At 43.7% G+C, this 13,846-nt stretch overlaps 1 protein-coding gene across 3 annotated transcripts in view; it reads left to right on the top strand.

Annotated features, from left to right (window-relative positions):
- The window catches only part of lpp (LIM domain containing preferred translocation partner in lipoma), a 460,602-nt gene that overhangs the window by 88,914 nt on the left and 357,842 nt on the right, over nt 1-13,846 (top strand). For 2 of the 3 annotated variants that reach the window (XR_011667934.1, XM_071342290.1), the window contains exons 1-2: nt 6,472-6,828; nt 7,546-7,721. Coding sequence is in view for 2 of the 3 variants with exons in the window: in XM_071342290.1 (XP_071198391.1) it covers nt 6,605-6,828; nt 7,546-7,721 (400 nt within the window). In the remaining variant the exon portion in view is untranslated. Of the gene's footprint in view, nt 1-6,471; nt 6,829-7,545; nt 7,722-13,846 lie in introns of those variants that run through there. The other variant, XM_071342291.1, reaches the window with a different exon arrangement.

Genomic DNA, 13,846 nt, shown 5'->3' with positions numbered 1-13,846 from the left:
TGATATATTTCAGTGTTTCAGAATGGGATGGTGATATGTTTCAGTGTTTCAGAATGGGATGGTGATATATTTCAGTGTTTCAGAATGGGATGGTGATATATTTCAGTGTTTCAGAATGGGATGGTGATATATTTCAGTGTTCCAGAATGGGATGGTGATATATTTCAGTGATATATTTCAGTGTTCCAGAATGGGATGGTGATATATTTCAGTGTTTCAGAATGAGATGGTGATATATTTCAGTGTTTCAGAATGGGATGGTGATATATTTCAGTGTTTCAGAATGGGATGGTGATATATTTCAGTGTTTCAGAATGGGGTGGTGATATATGTCAGTGTTTCAGAATGGGATGGTGATATATTTCAGTGTTTCAGAATGGGATGGTGATATATTTCAGTGTTCCAGAATGGGATGGTGATATATTTCAGTGTTTCAGAATGGGATGGTGATATGTTTCAGTGTTTCAGAATGGGATGGTGATATATTTCAGTGTTTCAGAATGGGATGGTGATATATTTCAGTGTTTCAGAATGGGATGGTGATATGTTTCAGTGTTTCAGAATGGGATGGTGATATATTTCAGTGTTTCAGAATGGGATGGTGATATATTTCAGTGTTTCAGAATGGGATGGTGATATATTTCAGTGTTCCAGAATGGGATGGTGATATATTTCAGTGATATATTTCAGTGTTTCAGAATGGGATGGTGATATATTTCAGTGTTTCAGAATGGGATGGTGATATATTTCAGTGATATATTTCAGTGTTTCAGAATGGGATGGTGATATATTTCAGTGATATATTTCAGTGTTTCAGAATGGGATGGTGATATATTTCAGTGTTTCAGAATGGGATGGTGATATATTTCAGTGTTTCAGAATGGGATGGTGATATATTTCAGTGTTTCAGAATGGGATGGTGATATATGTCAGTGTTTCAGAATGGGATGGTGATATATTTCAGTGTTTCAGAATGGGATGGGGATATATTTCAGTGTTTCAGAATGGGATGGTGATATATTTCAGTGTTTCAGAATGGGATGGTGATATATTTCAGTGATATGTTTCAGTGTTTCAGAATGGGATGCTGATATATTTTAGTGTTTCAGAATGGGATGGTGATATATTTCAGTGATATGTTTCAGTGTTTCAGAATGGGATGGTGATATATTTTAGTGTTTCAGAATGGGATGGTGATATATTTCAGTGTTTCAGAATGGGATGGTGATATATTTCAGTGTTTCAGAATGGGATGCTGATATATTTCAGTGATATGTTTCAGTGTTTCAGAATGGGATGGGGATATATTTCAGTGTTTCAGAATGAGATGGTGATGTATTTCAGTGTTTCAGAATGGGATGGTGATATATTTCAGTGATATATTTCAGTGTTTCAGAATGGGATGGTGATATATTTCAGTGTTTCAGAATGGGATGGTGATATATTTCAGTGTTTCAGAATGGGATGGTGATATATTTCAGTGTTTCAGAATGGGATGGTGATATATTTCAGTGTTTCAGAATGGGATGGGGATATATTTCAGTGTTTCAGAATGGGATGGTGATATATTTCAGTGTTTCAGAATGGGATGGTGATATATGTCAGTGTTTCAGAATGAGATGGTGATATATTTCAGTGTTTCAGAATGGGATGGTGATATATTTCAGTGTTTCAGAATGGGATGGTGATATGTTTCAGTGTTTCAGAATGGGATGGTGATATATTTCAGTGTTTCAGAATGGGATGGTGATATATTTCAGTGTTTCAGAATGGGATGGTGATATATTTCAGTGTTCCAGAATGGGATGGTGATATATTTCAGTGATATATTTCAGTGTTCCAGAATGGGATGGTGATATATTTCAGTGTTTCAGAATGAGATGGTGATATATTTCAGTGTTTCAGAATGGGATGGTGATATATTTCAGTGTTTCAGAATGGGATGGTGATATATTTCAGTGTTTCAGAATGGGGTGGTGATATATTTCAGTGTTTCAGAATGGGATGGTGATATGTTTCAGTGTTTCAGAATGGGATGGTGATATATTTCAGTGTTTCAGAATGGGATGGTGATATATTTCAGTGTTTCAGAATGGGATGGTGATATGTTTCAGTGTTTCAGAATGAGATGGTGATATATTTCAGTGTTTCAGAATGGGATGGTGATATATTTCAGTGTTTCAGAATGAGATGGTGATATATTTCAGTGTTCCAGAATGGGATGGTGATATATTTCAGTGATATATTTCAGTGTTTCAGAATGGGATGGTGATATATTTCAGTGTTTCAGAATGGGATGGTGATATATTTCAGTGATATATTTCAGTGTTTCAGAATGGGATGGTGATATATTTCAGTGATATATTTCAGTGTTTCAGAATGGGATGGTGATATATTTCAGTGTTTCAGAATGGGATGGTGATATATTTCAGTGTTTCAGAATGGGATGGTGATATATTTCAGTGTTTCAGAATGGGATGGTGATATATGTCAGTGTTTCAGAATGGGATGGTGATATATTTCAGTGTTTCAGAATGGGATGGGGATATATTTCAGTGTTTCAGAATGGGATGGTGATATATTTCAGTGTTTCAGAATGGGATGGTGATATATTTCAGTGATATGTTTCAGTGTTTCAGAATGGGATGGTGATATATTTCAGTGTTTCAGAATGGGCTGGTGATATATTTCAGTGTTTCAGAATGGGCTGGTGATATATTTCAGTGTTTCAGAGTGGGATGGTAAGTGTTTCAGAATGGGATGCTGATATATTTCAGTGTTTCAGAATGGGATGCTGATATATTTCAGTGTTTCAGAATGAGATGGTGAAATAAGGTGTATTAGTGTCTTCAGCTGGAGAAGCAGTTGTTTTAACTCCTCAAGTCTTCTTCATAATAAAAGTATTCTCGTTTTCATCATCGCTGTCATGGACACCTCTGTTTTCATCATCTCTGTTTTCATCATCTCTGTTTTCATCATCTCTGTTATCATCACTGTCATGGACATCTCTGTTTTCATCACCGTCATGGACATCTCTGTTTTCATCACTGTCATGGACATCTCTGTTTTCATCATCTCTGTTATCATCACTGTCATGGACATCTCTGTTATCATCACTGTCATGGACATCTCTGTTATCATCACTGTCATGGACTTCTCTGTTTTCATCACTGTCATGGACATCTCTGTTTTCATCACTGTCATGGACATCTCTGTTTTCATCATCTCTGTTTTCATCACTGTCATGGACATCTCTGTTATCATCACTGTCATGGACATCTCTGTTATCATCACTGTCATGGACATCTCTGTTTTCATCACTGTCATGGACATCTCTGTTTTCATCACTGTCATGGACATATCTGTTTTCATCACTGTCATGGACATATCTGTTTTCATCACTGTCATGGACATCTCTGTTTTCATCATCTCTGTTTTCATTACTGTCATGGACATCTCTGTTTTCATCACTGTCATGGACATCTCTGTTTTCATCATCTCTGTTTTCATCACTGTCATGGACACCTCTGTTTTCATCACTGTCATGGACATCTCTGTTTTCTTCATCTCTGTTTTCATTACTGTCATGGACATCTCTGTTTTCATCACTGTCATGGACATCTCTGTTTTCATCACTGTCATGGACATCTCTGTTTTCATCACTGTCATGGACATCTCTGTTTTCATCACAGTCATGGACACCTCTGTTTTCATCACTGTCATGGACATCTCTGTTTTCATCACTGTCATGGACATCTCTGTTTTCATCACTGTCATGGACATCTCTGTTTTCATCATCTCTGTTTTCATTACTGTCATGGACATCTCTGTTTTCATCACTGTCATGGACATCTCTGTTTTCATCATCTCTGTTTTCATTACTGTCATGGACATCTCTGTTTTCATCACTGTCATGGACATCTCTATTTTCATCACTGTCATGGACATCTCTGTTTTCATCACTGTCATGGACATCTCTGTTTTCATCACTGTCATGGACATCTCTGTTTTCATCACTGTCATGGACACCTCTGTTTTCATCATCTCTGTTTTCATCACTGTCATGGACACCTCTGTTTTCATCATCTCTGTTTTCATCACTGTCATGGACACCTCTGTTTTCATCATCTCTGTTTTCATCACTGTCATGGACATCTCTGTTTTCATCACAGTCATGGACACCTCTGTTTTCATCACTGTCATGGACACCTCTGTTTTCATCACTGTCATGGACATCTCTGTTTTCATCACCTCTGTTTTCATTACAGTCATGGACACCTCTGTTTTCATCATCTCTGTTTTCATCACTGTCATGGACACCTCTGTTTTCATCATCTCTGTTTTCATCACAGTCATGGACACCTCTGTTTTCATCACTGTCATGGACATCTCTGTTTTCATCACCTCTGTTTTCATTACAGTCATGGACATCTCTGTTTTCATCACAGTCATGGACACCTCTGTTTTCATCACTGTCATGGACATCTCTGTTTTCATCACTGTCATGGACATCTCTTTTTTCATCACTGTCATGGACATCTCTGTTTTCATCATCTCTGTTTTCATTACTGTCATGGACATCTCTGTTTTCATCACTGTCATGGACATCTCTGTTTTCATCATCTCTGTTTTCATTACTGTCATGGACATCTCTGTTTTCATCACTGTCATGGACATCTCTATTTTCATCACTGTCATGGACATCTCTGTTTTCATCACTGTCATGGACATCTCTGTTTTCATCACTGTCATGGACATCTCTGTTTTCATCATCTCTGGTTTCATCACTGTCATGGACATCTTTGTTTTCATCACTGTCATGGACATCTCTGTTTTCATCATCTCTGTTTTCATCACTGTCATGGACATCTCTGTTTTCATTACTGTCATGGACATCTCTGTTTTCATCATCTCTGTTTTCATCACTGTCATGGACATCTCTATTTTAATCTCTGTCATGGACACCTCTGTTTTAATCTCTGTCATGGACACCTCTGTATTTATCTACCAGCATAGTAGGGCTGGGAATTGCAAACGCGTGCCTCACTATATGTCTGCTCCCGAGAGACGAGAAATGATGGAGACTTGTTTTGATCAGTCCTGACAACATGTTGCATCACTATTTAATAAGAAGATGGATAACAAGCTCTAGGATGAAAAAAAAAATCCCAGAGTTTTGACGCAGGTACAGCCAACTAGCGCCAGATAGCAACAAATACATCTATACTTGGAGTCCCAAATCAATATGATATTGTAACATGTGACTGGATGGAGTCGTCCCCCCCCCCCCCCCCCCATCACTACAGAATACATACAGCCTTATTTAGAGTTAGTTTCATGTCATGTTGTTGTCATTGTCCTCCTCTTTCTGGACTCCAGGACCCACTGCAAGCCACGATATCTCCGTGTACTCTGGGTCTGAGCCTTTCTTAACCGTTCATTATGTTGAAGCTACATTCTGGATGGTTAACTAGACGGAACCAACGACTGCAGCACAGCAATTTTCTCTGTGGCACTGGTCAATCAATCAATCAATCAATCAATCAAATGTATTGATAAAGCCCTTCTTACATCAGCTGATATCACAAAGTGCTGTACAGAAACCCAGCCTAAAACACCACATACCAAGCAATGCAGGTGTAGAAGCACGGTGGCTAGGAAAAACTCCCTAGAAAGGCCAGAACCTAGGAAGAAACCTAGAGAGGAACCAGGCTATGAGGGGTGGCCAGTCCTCTTTTGGCTGTGCCGGGTGGAGATTATAACAGATGGCCAAGATGTTCAAACGTTCATAAATGACCAGCGTGGTCAAATAATAATAATCACAGTGGTTGTAGAGGGTGCAACAGGTCAGCACCTCAGGAGTAAATGGTCAGACTTCATTCCTCTTAGTTATGTTATTAACCAATAGGTGCTCTTCTTTGTGAATTTATGTTTAAATTCACTGCTCGATTGAGGGACCTTACAGATCATTGTATGTGTGGAGTACAGAGATGAGGTAGTCATTCAAAAATCATGTTAAACACTATTATTGTCCATACAACTTATTTATGTGACTTGTTAAACACATTTTTACTCCTGAACGTATTTAATCTTGCCATGACAAAGGGGTTGAATACTTAATGACTCAAGACATTTCAGCTTTTCATTTTTTAATTAATTTGTCCAAAATGTCCAAAACATAATTCCACTTTGACATTATGGGGTAATGTTGTGTCGATCAATGACACAACATCTCAATGTAATCCATTTTAAATTCAGGCTGTAACACAACAACATGTGGAATACGATCAAGGGGTGTGAATACGTTTTGAAGGCCGGGTATAAGCTAAGCTGTGGGACAGTATGATCTACACATGGTGAATCGATTCTTTACACACTGAAACTAATGTCTGCTTCCGTTTTGATTGGTGACAACGTTTCAACCACTCACGTCTTCCTCCGGTCAAAAAACTATGAGTCTGACCTTATCTTAACCTGGCTGGTGTGACGGCCCTGAATATTTCTGAACCGTCTCAGTGCTTCTCCTTCTAATAGGGCGCTTCCCCTTTAATTCCCCATTAAATAGCCAGCATCAGCTGCGCAAAGGTGAAGTTGTGATCGAGACATGAATGAGGATGTGTACTACCTTCAGTTCATGAAACTTCGCTATTACGTTTGTTTGTTGCCTTGCAGTGTGTTTTGTAGCCTTAAAACGAGTTTACCCAGGATTGGATCCACTCTGTGCGTCTGTGGACTACAACTCTCCGTTGGTTTTCGTGGCCTTTTCTCCGCTGGAGATCTGTTGGCGGATTATCTGACTGACCGACTGACTACAACTTTTTGTACACGGTATTTCATTTGTTTGGGGTGATGTATACTGTGATTTATCTAGTTGTTAAGACGTATTATTCTTTGATTAGTCTTTGATACGCTTTATAGTTGTGTTGCAAAATAAGTGTAATTTTGAGTGTATGAATATACTGGGTTTACGCTATGGACAAACGTTGCGTGACTAAGGTCACTTGAGTCACTGAACTTATTTACCGGGCTGGACTCTTTTTATGCCCGAGGTACAGGACATTTCTAAATGAACATAAGTGCATTGATTTGTTATATTGTGTGTGGGGGTGTGTGATCATTTATGTTGTTAATACAACTACGCAAAAGAATACACTTGTTTGAAGTTCTTTCCAATGTTTTAAGGGGTTTATGAAAAGTATATTTCCATCTTGACTTTTATATAAGTCCTTTGTATTGGTGTGACTTGACGGACCAGATGGGACTCATTCCCTCCCAAACTAAAAGGAGAAACCCATGCTTTCTCTGGTAGGCACAACCTACCTGGCACCCCTATAAATAACCTCAAGTCAAAACCGTTACACTGGTTAGTTACTCTTCCTCCCCTTCCTCCTCTTCCTCTGCAGAACCATGTCGACCAGAGACTTAACCTGTCTTAACAGTTCCTCTGCAGAATCAATATGGCCGTTGTTTACGTAAGCTGAAGACTATACCCTGACCTTGTTCTTCCTCTTCTTCCTCCATCTTCCTCCTCCTCCTCCTCTGTAGAACCATGTGGACCGGTGAAGGCGAGGTTCAGGTGACGGGGCGGATGGAGACCACCCCTGCCATGGGCGTGCCTAGTATCTCTGTTTCCCAGCAACAGGCCCCTAAGAAGTTTGCCCCTGTGGTTGCCCCCAAACCTAAGTTCAACCCGTACAAGGACCCCACTGACCTTGCAGGAGGTAAGAGAGGACAGGGGGGGGTGGGTGGGGGGGTGAGGACTTACTGATAACTGGTGGCGTGCTTCTACACCTGCATTTGCTTGCTGTTTGGGGTTTTAGGCTGAGTTTCTGTACAGCACTTTGAGATATCAGCTGATGTACGAAGGGCTTTATCAATATAATAAATATTATATATTATAAATACATTTGATTTGATTTATGCTTGTTGTAGCAAGAAGAAGGGTTCATGTATGGCAGAAGAAACTGAAGTGTTTTTGTTGGCCACAATTGTATGGACTTCACAAAGTCTTGCGTTAGAATGATGAAAACAGTTCGGACACAGCTCTAGACGACACTGATGCAGTGCACTCAAAGCCATAAACACACATTGGTTTACAATACAATTCCCACTCCTCTCCAGAGGAATCGTGTACATGCAGCTGACTAGAGTCTGAGAGCCATAGGACCCCAGTACTGACTCCTATCCAGGGGGCTTTAACCTCCTATGTTGCCCCAGTACTGACTCCTATCCAGGGGGTTTAACCTCCTATGTAGCTCCAGTACTGACTCCTATCCAAAGGTCATTAACTTCCTATGTTGCCCCAGTACTGACTCCTATCCAGGGGGTTTAACCTCCTATGTAGCCCCAGTACTGACTCCTATCCAGGGGGTTTAACCTCCTATGTAGCCCCAGTACTGACTCCTATCCAGGGGTCATTAACCTCCTATGTTGCCCCAGTACTGACTCCTATCCAGGGGGCTTTAACCTCCTATGTAGCCCCAGTACTGACTCCTATCCACGGGGTTTAACCTCCTATGTAGCCCCAGTACTGACTCCTATCCAGGGGGTTTAACCTCCTATGTAGCCCCAGTACTGACTCCTTTCCAGGGGGTTTAACCTCCTATGTAGCCCCAGTACTGACTCCTATCCAGGGGGGTTTAACCTCCTATGTAGCCCCAGTACTGACTCCTATCCAGGGGGGTTTAACCTGCTATGTAGCCCCAGTACTGACTCCTATCCAGGGGGTTTAACCTCCTATGTAGCCCCAGTACTGACTCCTATCCAGGTGGCTTTAACCTGCTATGTAGCCCCAGTACTGACTCCTATCCAGGGGGTTTAACCTCCTATGTAGCCCCAGTACTGACTCCTATCCAGGGGTCATTAACCTCCTATGTTGCCCCAGTACTGACTCCTATCCAGGGGGCTTTAACCTCCTATGTAGCCCCAGTACTGACTCCTATCCAGGGGGCTTTAACCTCCTATGTAGCCCCAGTACTGACTCCTATCCAGGGGTCATTAACCTCCTATGTTGCCCCAGTACTGACTCCTATCCAGGGGGGTTTAACCTCCTATGTAGCCCCAGTACTGACTCCTATCCAGGGGGGTTTAACCTGCTATGTAGCCCCAGTACTGACTCCTATCCAGGGGGTTTAACCTCCTATGTAGCCCCAGTACTGACTCCTATCCAGGTGGCTTTAACCTGCTATGTAGCCCCAGTACTGACTCCTATCCAGGGGGTTTAACCTCCTATGTAGCCCCAGTACTGACTCCTATCCAGGGGGTTTAACCTCCTATGTAGCCCCAGTACTGACTCCTATCCAGGGGGTTTAACCTCCTATGTAGCCCCAGTACTGACTCCTATCCAGGGGGTTTAACCTCCTATGTAGCCCCAGTACTGACTCCTATCCAGGGGGTTTAACCTCCTATGTAGCCCCAGTACTGACTCCTATCCAGGGGGCTTTAACCTGCTATGTAGCCCCAGTACTGACTCCTATCCAGGGGTCATTAACCTCCTATGTTGCCCCAGTACTGACTCCTATCCAGGGGGCTTTAACCTCCTATGTAGCCCCAGTACTGACTCCTATCCAGGGGGCTTTAACCTCCTATGCAGCCCCAGTACTGACTCCTATCCAGGGGGCTTTAACCTGCTATGTAGCCCCAGTACTGACTCCTATCCAGGGGGCTTTAACCTCCTATGTAGCCCCAGTACTGACTCCTATCCAGGGGGTTTAACCTCCTATGTAGCCCCAGTACTGACTCCTATCCAGGGGGCTTTAACCTCCTATGTTGCCCCAGTACTGACTCCTATCCAGGGGGTTTAACCTCCTATGTTGCCCCAGTACTGACTCCTATCCAGGGGGGTTTAACCTCCTATGTAGCCCCAGTACTGACTCCTATCCAGGGGGTTTAACCTCCTATGTAGCCCCAGTACTGACTCCTATCCAGGGGGTTTAACCTCCTATGTTGCCCCAGTACTGACTCCTATCCAGGGGGTTTAACCTCCTATGTAGCCCCAGTACTGACTCCTATCCAGGGGGTTTAACCTCCTATGTAGCCCCAGTACTGACTCCTATCCAGGGGGGTTTAACCTCCTATGTAGCCCCAGTACTGACTCCTATCCAGGGGGTTTAACCTCCTATGTAGCCCCAGTACTGACTCCTATCCAGGGGGCTTTAACCTCCTATGTAGCCCCAGTACTGACTCCTATCCAGGGGGTTTAACCTCCTATGTTGCCCCAGTACTGACTCCTATCCAGGGGGTTTAACCTCCTATGTAGCCCCAGTATTGACTCCTATCCAGGGGGTTTAACCTCCTATGTAGCCCCAGTACTGACTCCTATCCAGGGGTCATTAACTTCCTATGTTGCCCCAGTACTGACTCCTATCCAGGGGGTTTAACCTATGTAGCCCCAGTACTGACTCCTATCCAGGGGTCATTAACTTCCTATGTTGCCCCAGTACTGACTCCTATCCAGGGGGTTTAACCTCCTATGTAGCCCCAGTACTGACTCCTATCCAGGTGTCATTAACCTCCTATGTTGCCCCAGTACTGACTCCTATCCAGGGGGCTTTAACCTCCTATGTAGCCCCAGTACTGACTCCTATCCAGGGGGCTTTAACCTCCTATGTAGCCCCAGTACTGACTCCTATCCAGGGGGTTTAACCTCCTATGTAGCCCCAGTACTGACTCCTATCCAGGGGGTTTAACCTCCTATGTAGCCCCAGTACTGACTCCTATCCAGGGGTCATTAACCTCCTATGTTGCCCCAGTACTGACTCCTATCCAGGGGGCTTTAACCTCCTATGTAGCCCCAGTACTGACTCCTATCCAGGGGGTTTAACCTCCTATGTTGCCCCAGTACTGACTCCTATCCAGGGGTCATTAACCTCCTATGTTGCCCCAGTACTGACTCCTATCCAGGGGGTTTAACCTCCTATGTAGCCCCAGTACTGACTCCTATCCAGGGGGTTTAACCTCCTATGTAGCCCCAGTACTGACTCCTATCCAGGGGTCATTAACCTCCTATGTAGCCCCAGTACTGACTCCTATCCAGGGGTCATTAACCTCCTATGTAGCCCCAGTACTGACTCCTATCCAGGGGTCATTAACCTCCTATGTAGCTCCAGTACTGACTCCTATCCAGGGGTCATTAACCTCCTATGTAGCCCCAGTACTGACTCCTATCCAGGGGTCATTAACCTCCTATGTAGCCCCAGTACTGACTCCTATCCAGGGGTCATTAACCTCCTATGTAGCCCCAGTACTGACTCCTATCCAGGGGTCATTAACCTCCTATGTAGCCCCAGTACTGACTCCTATCCAGGGGTCATTAACCTCCTATGTAGCTCCAGTACTGACTCCTATCCAGGGGTCATTAACTTCCTATGTAGCCCCAGTACTGACTCCTATCCAGGGGTCATTAACCTCCTATGTAGCCCCAGTACTGACTCCTATCCAGGGGTCATTAACCTCCTATGTAGCCCCAGTACTGACTCCTATCCAGGGGTCATTAACCTCCTATGTAGCCCCAGTACTGACTCCTATCCAGGGGTCATTAACCTCCTTTGTAGCCCCAGTACTGACTCCTATCCAGGGGGCTTAACCTCCTATGTTGCCCCAGTACTGACTCCTATCCAGGGGGTTTAACCTCCTATGTAGCCCCAGTACTGACTCCTATCCAGGGGGTTTAACCTCCTATGTAGCCCCAGTACTGACTCCTATCCAGGGGGTTTAACCTCCTATGTAGCCCCAGTACTGACTCCTATCCAGGGGGTTTAACCTCCTATGTAGCCCCAGTACTGACTCCTATCCAGGGGTCATTAACCTCCTATGTAGCCCCAGTACTGACTCCTATCCAGGGGTCATTAACCTCCTATGCAGCCCCAGTACTGACTCCTATCCAGGGGGTTTAACCTCCTATGTAGCCCCAGTACTGACTCCTATCCAGGGGTCATTAACCTCCTATGTAGCCCCAGTACTGACTCCTATCCAGGGGGTTTAACCTCCTATGTAGCCCCAGTACTGACTCCTATCCAGGGGTCATTAACCTCCTATGTAGCCCCAGTACTGACTCCTATCCAGGGGGTTTAACCTCCTATGTAGCCCCAGTACTGACTCCTATCCAGGGGGTTTAACCTCCTATGTAGCCCCAGTACTGACTCCTATCCAGGGGTCATTAACCTCCTATGCAGCCCCAGTACTGACTCCTATCCAGGGGGTTTAACCTCCTATGTAGCCCCAGTACTGACTCCTATCCAGGGGGTTTAACCTCCTATGTAGCCCCAGTACTGACTCCTATCCAGGGGTCATTAACCTCCTATGTAGCCCCAGTACTGACTCCTATCCAGGGGGTTTAACCTCCTATGTAGCCCCAGTACTGACTCCTATCCAGGGGTCATTAACCTCCTATGCAGCCCCAGTACTGACTCCTATCCAGGGGGTTTAACCTCCTATGTAGCCCCAGTACTGACTCCTATCCAGGGGGTTTAACCTCCTATGTAGCCCCAGTACTGACTCCTATCCAGGGGTCATTAACCTCCTATGTAGCCCCAGTACTGACTCCTATCCAGGGGGTTTAACCTGCTATGTAGCCCCAGTACTGACTCCTATCCAGGGGGTTTAACCTCCTATGTAGCCCCAGTACTGACTCCTATCCAGGGGTCATTAACCTCCTATGCAGCCCCAGTACTGACTCCTATCCAGGGGGTTTAACCTCCTATGTAGCCCCAGTACTGACTCCTATCCAGGGGTCATTAACCTCCTATGTAGCCCCAGTACTGACTCCTATCCAGGGGGTTTAACCTCCTATGTAGCCCCAGTACTGACTCCTATCCAGGTATCTGGAGTCATAGAATGTCTACATTCAAGGGAGGTCTGGAAGGTCACATCCCTCCACAGCAATGTGTCCCCGATAGCCCCCCCAGTCTCAAATGGCACCCCGTTCCCTGGTCATAATGTAGTGCGCTACATAGTGAACGACGTTGCGTTTAGGACACCAGCTCAGCTCTGATTGGACCTGGCTAGAAGGCAGTAGTTTGATGATAACACTTTGAAACCTGACAGACATGGACTGATTAGAGACTGTTTGACGTGTGTGTGTGTGTGCGTGTGTGCGTGTGTGTGTGTGTGTGTGTGTGTGTGTGTGCTGCTTTGTGTCTGTAGTATGTGGGTCTCTGTACAACATATACATGTCTTATCTGGGGCTGTCTGTCTCAAATGGCACCCTATTCCCTACATAGTGCACTACTTTAGACCAGAGCCCCGTTATGGGTGTGCACTACACAGGGGTTATGGGTTACCATTTGAGACCGACCTTTGCTGGCGTAGCCTGATAAAGCCACGTTGTGTTGTTGCTCAGTATCTGGTTCCTGATCAGAGTTGGTTTCTTCTGGTTGAGGTCTTCATCGTCAGTGTTTAGTAACACTCCCCTGCCGCAGCCGATTAACATGGAAAAACATTGTATGAATCAGAGACCAACCATTCAAATACCTCAGTGTTTTCTATATCGATGGGTAAAATAAAGTAATTATCTCAAATAGATATTTTTTGGGGTTGTAAATATGTAGCAAATTCAACAGTTTTTTTTTATTTTGTGTGTGTGGTAATATCTAGCCTGCTCTGTGAACTGAAATAGCAAGTGTACCCTTTTCTTTACAGCAGACTTTACTTAAATCAACCCCTGCTTTATATGTTCATGTACAAAGACACAGCGCGGTACTCCATCAAAGAAATCCAAGGGTGATGTAAAAAATAAAAAACACTCAAGACTTTGAATTTTTTTTTCATTTTTTTTTTTACTCTGTGAAAAATACCAAAAATAGATGAGCCTTAATTAATACATTTACATTTTACATTTAAGTCATTT

This window comes from Salvelinus alpinus, chromosome 15 (assembly GCF_045679555.1).
Source record: "Salvelinus alpinus chromosome 15, SLU_Salpinus.1, whole genome shotgun sequence".
Classification (NCBI taxonomy): domain Eukaryota; kingdom Metazoa; phylum Chordata; class Actinopteri; order Salmoniformes; family Salmonidae; genus Salvelinus; species Salvelinus alpinus.
This window is presented reverse-complemented; position numbering and strand designations above follow the sequence as displayed.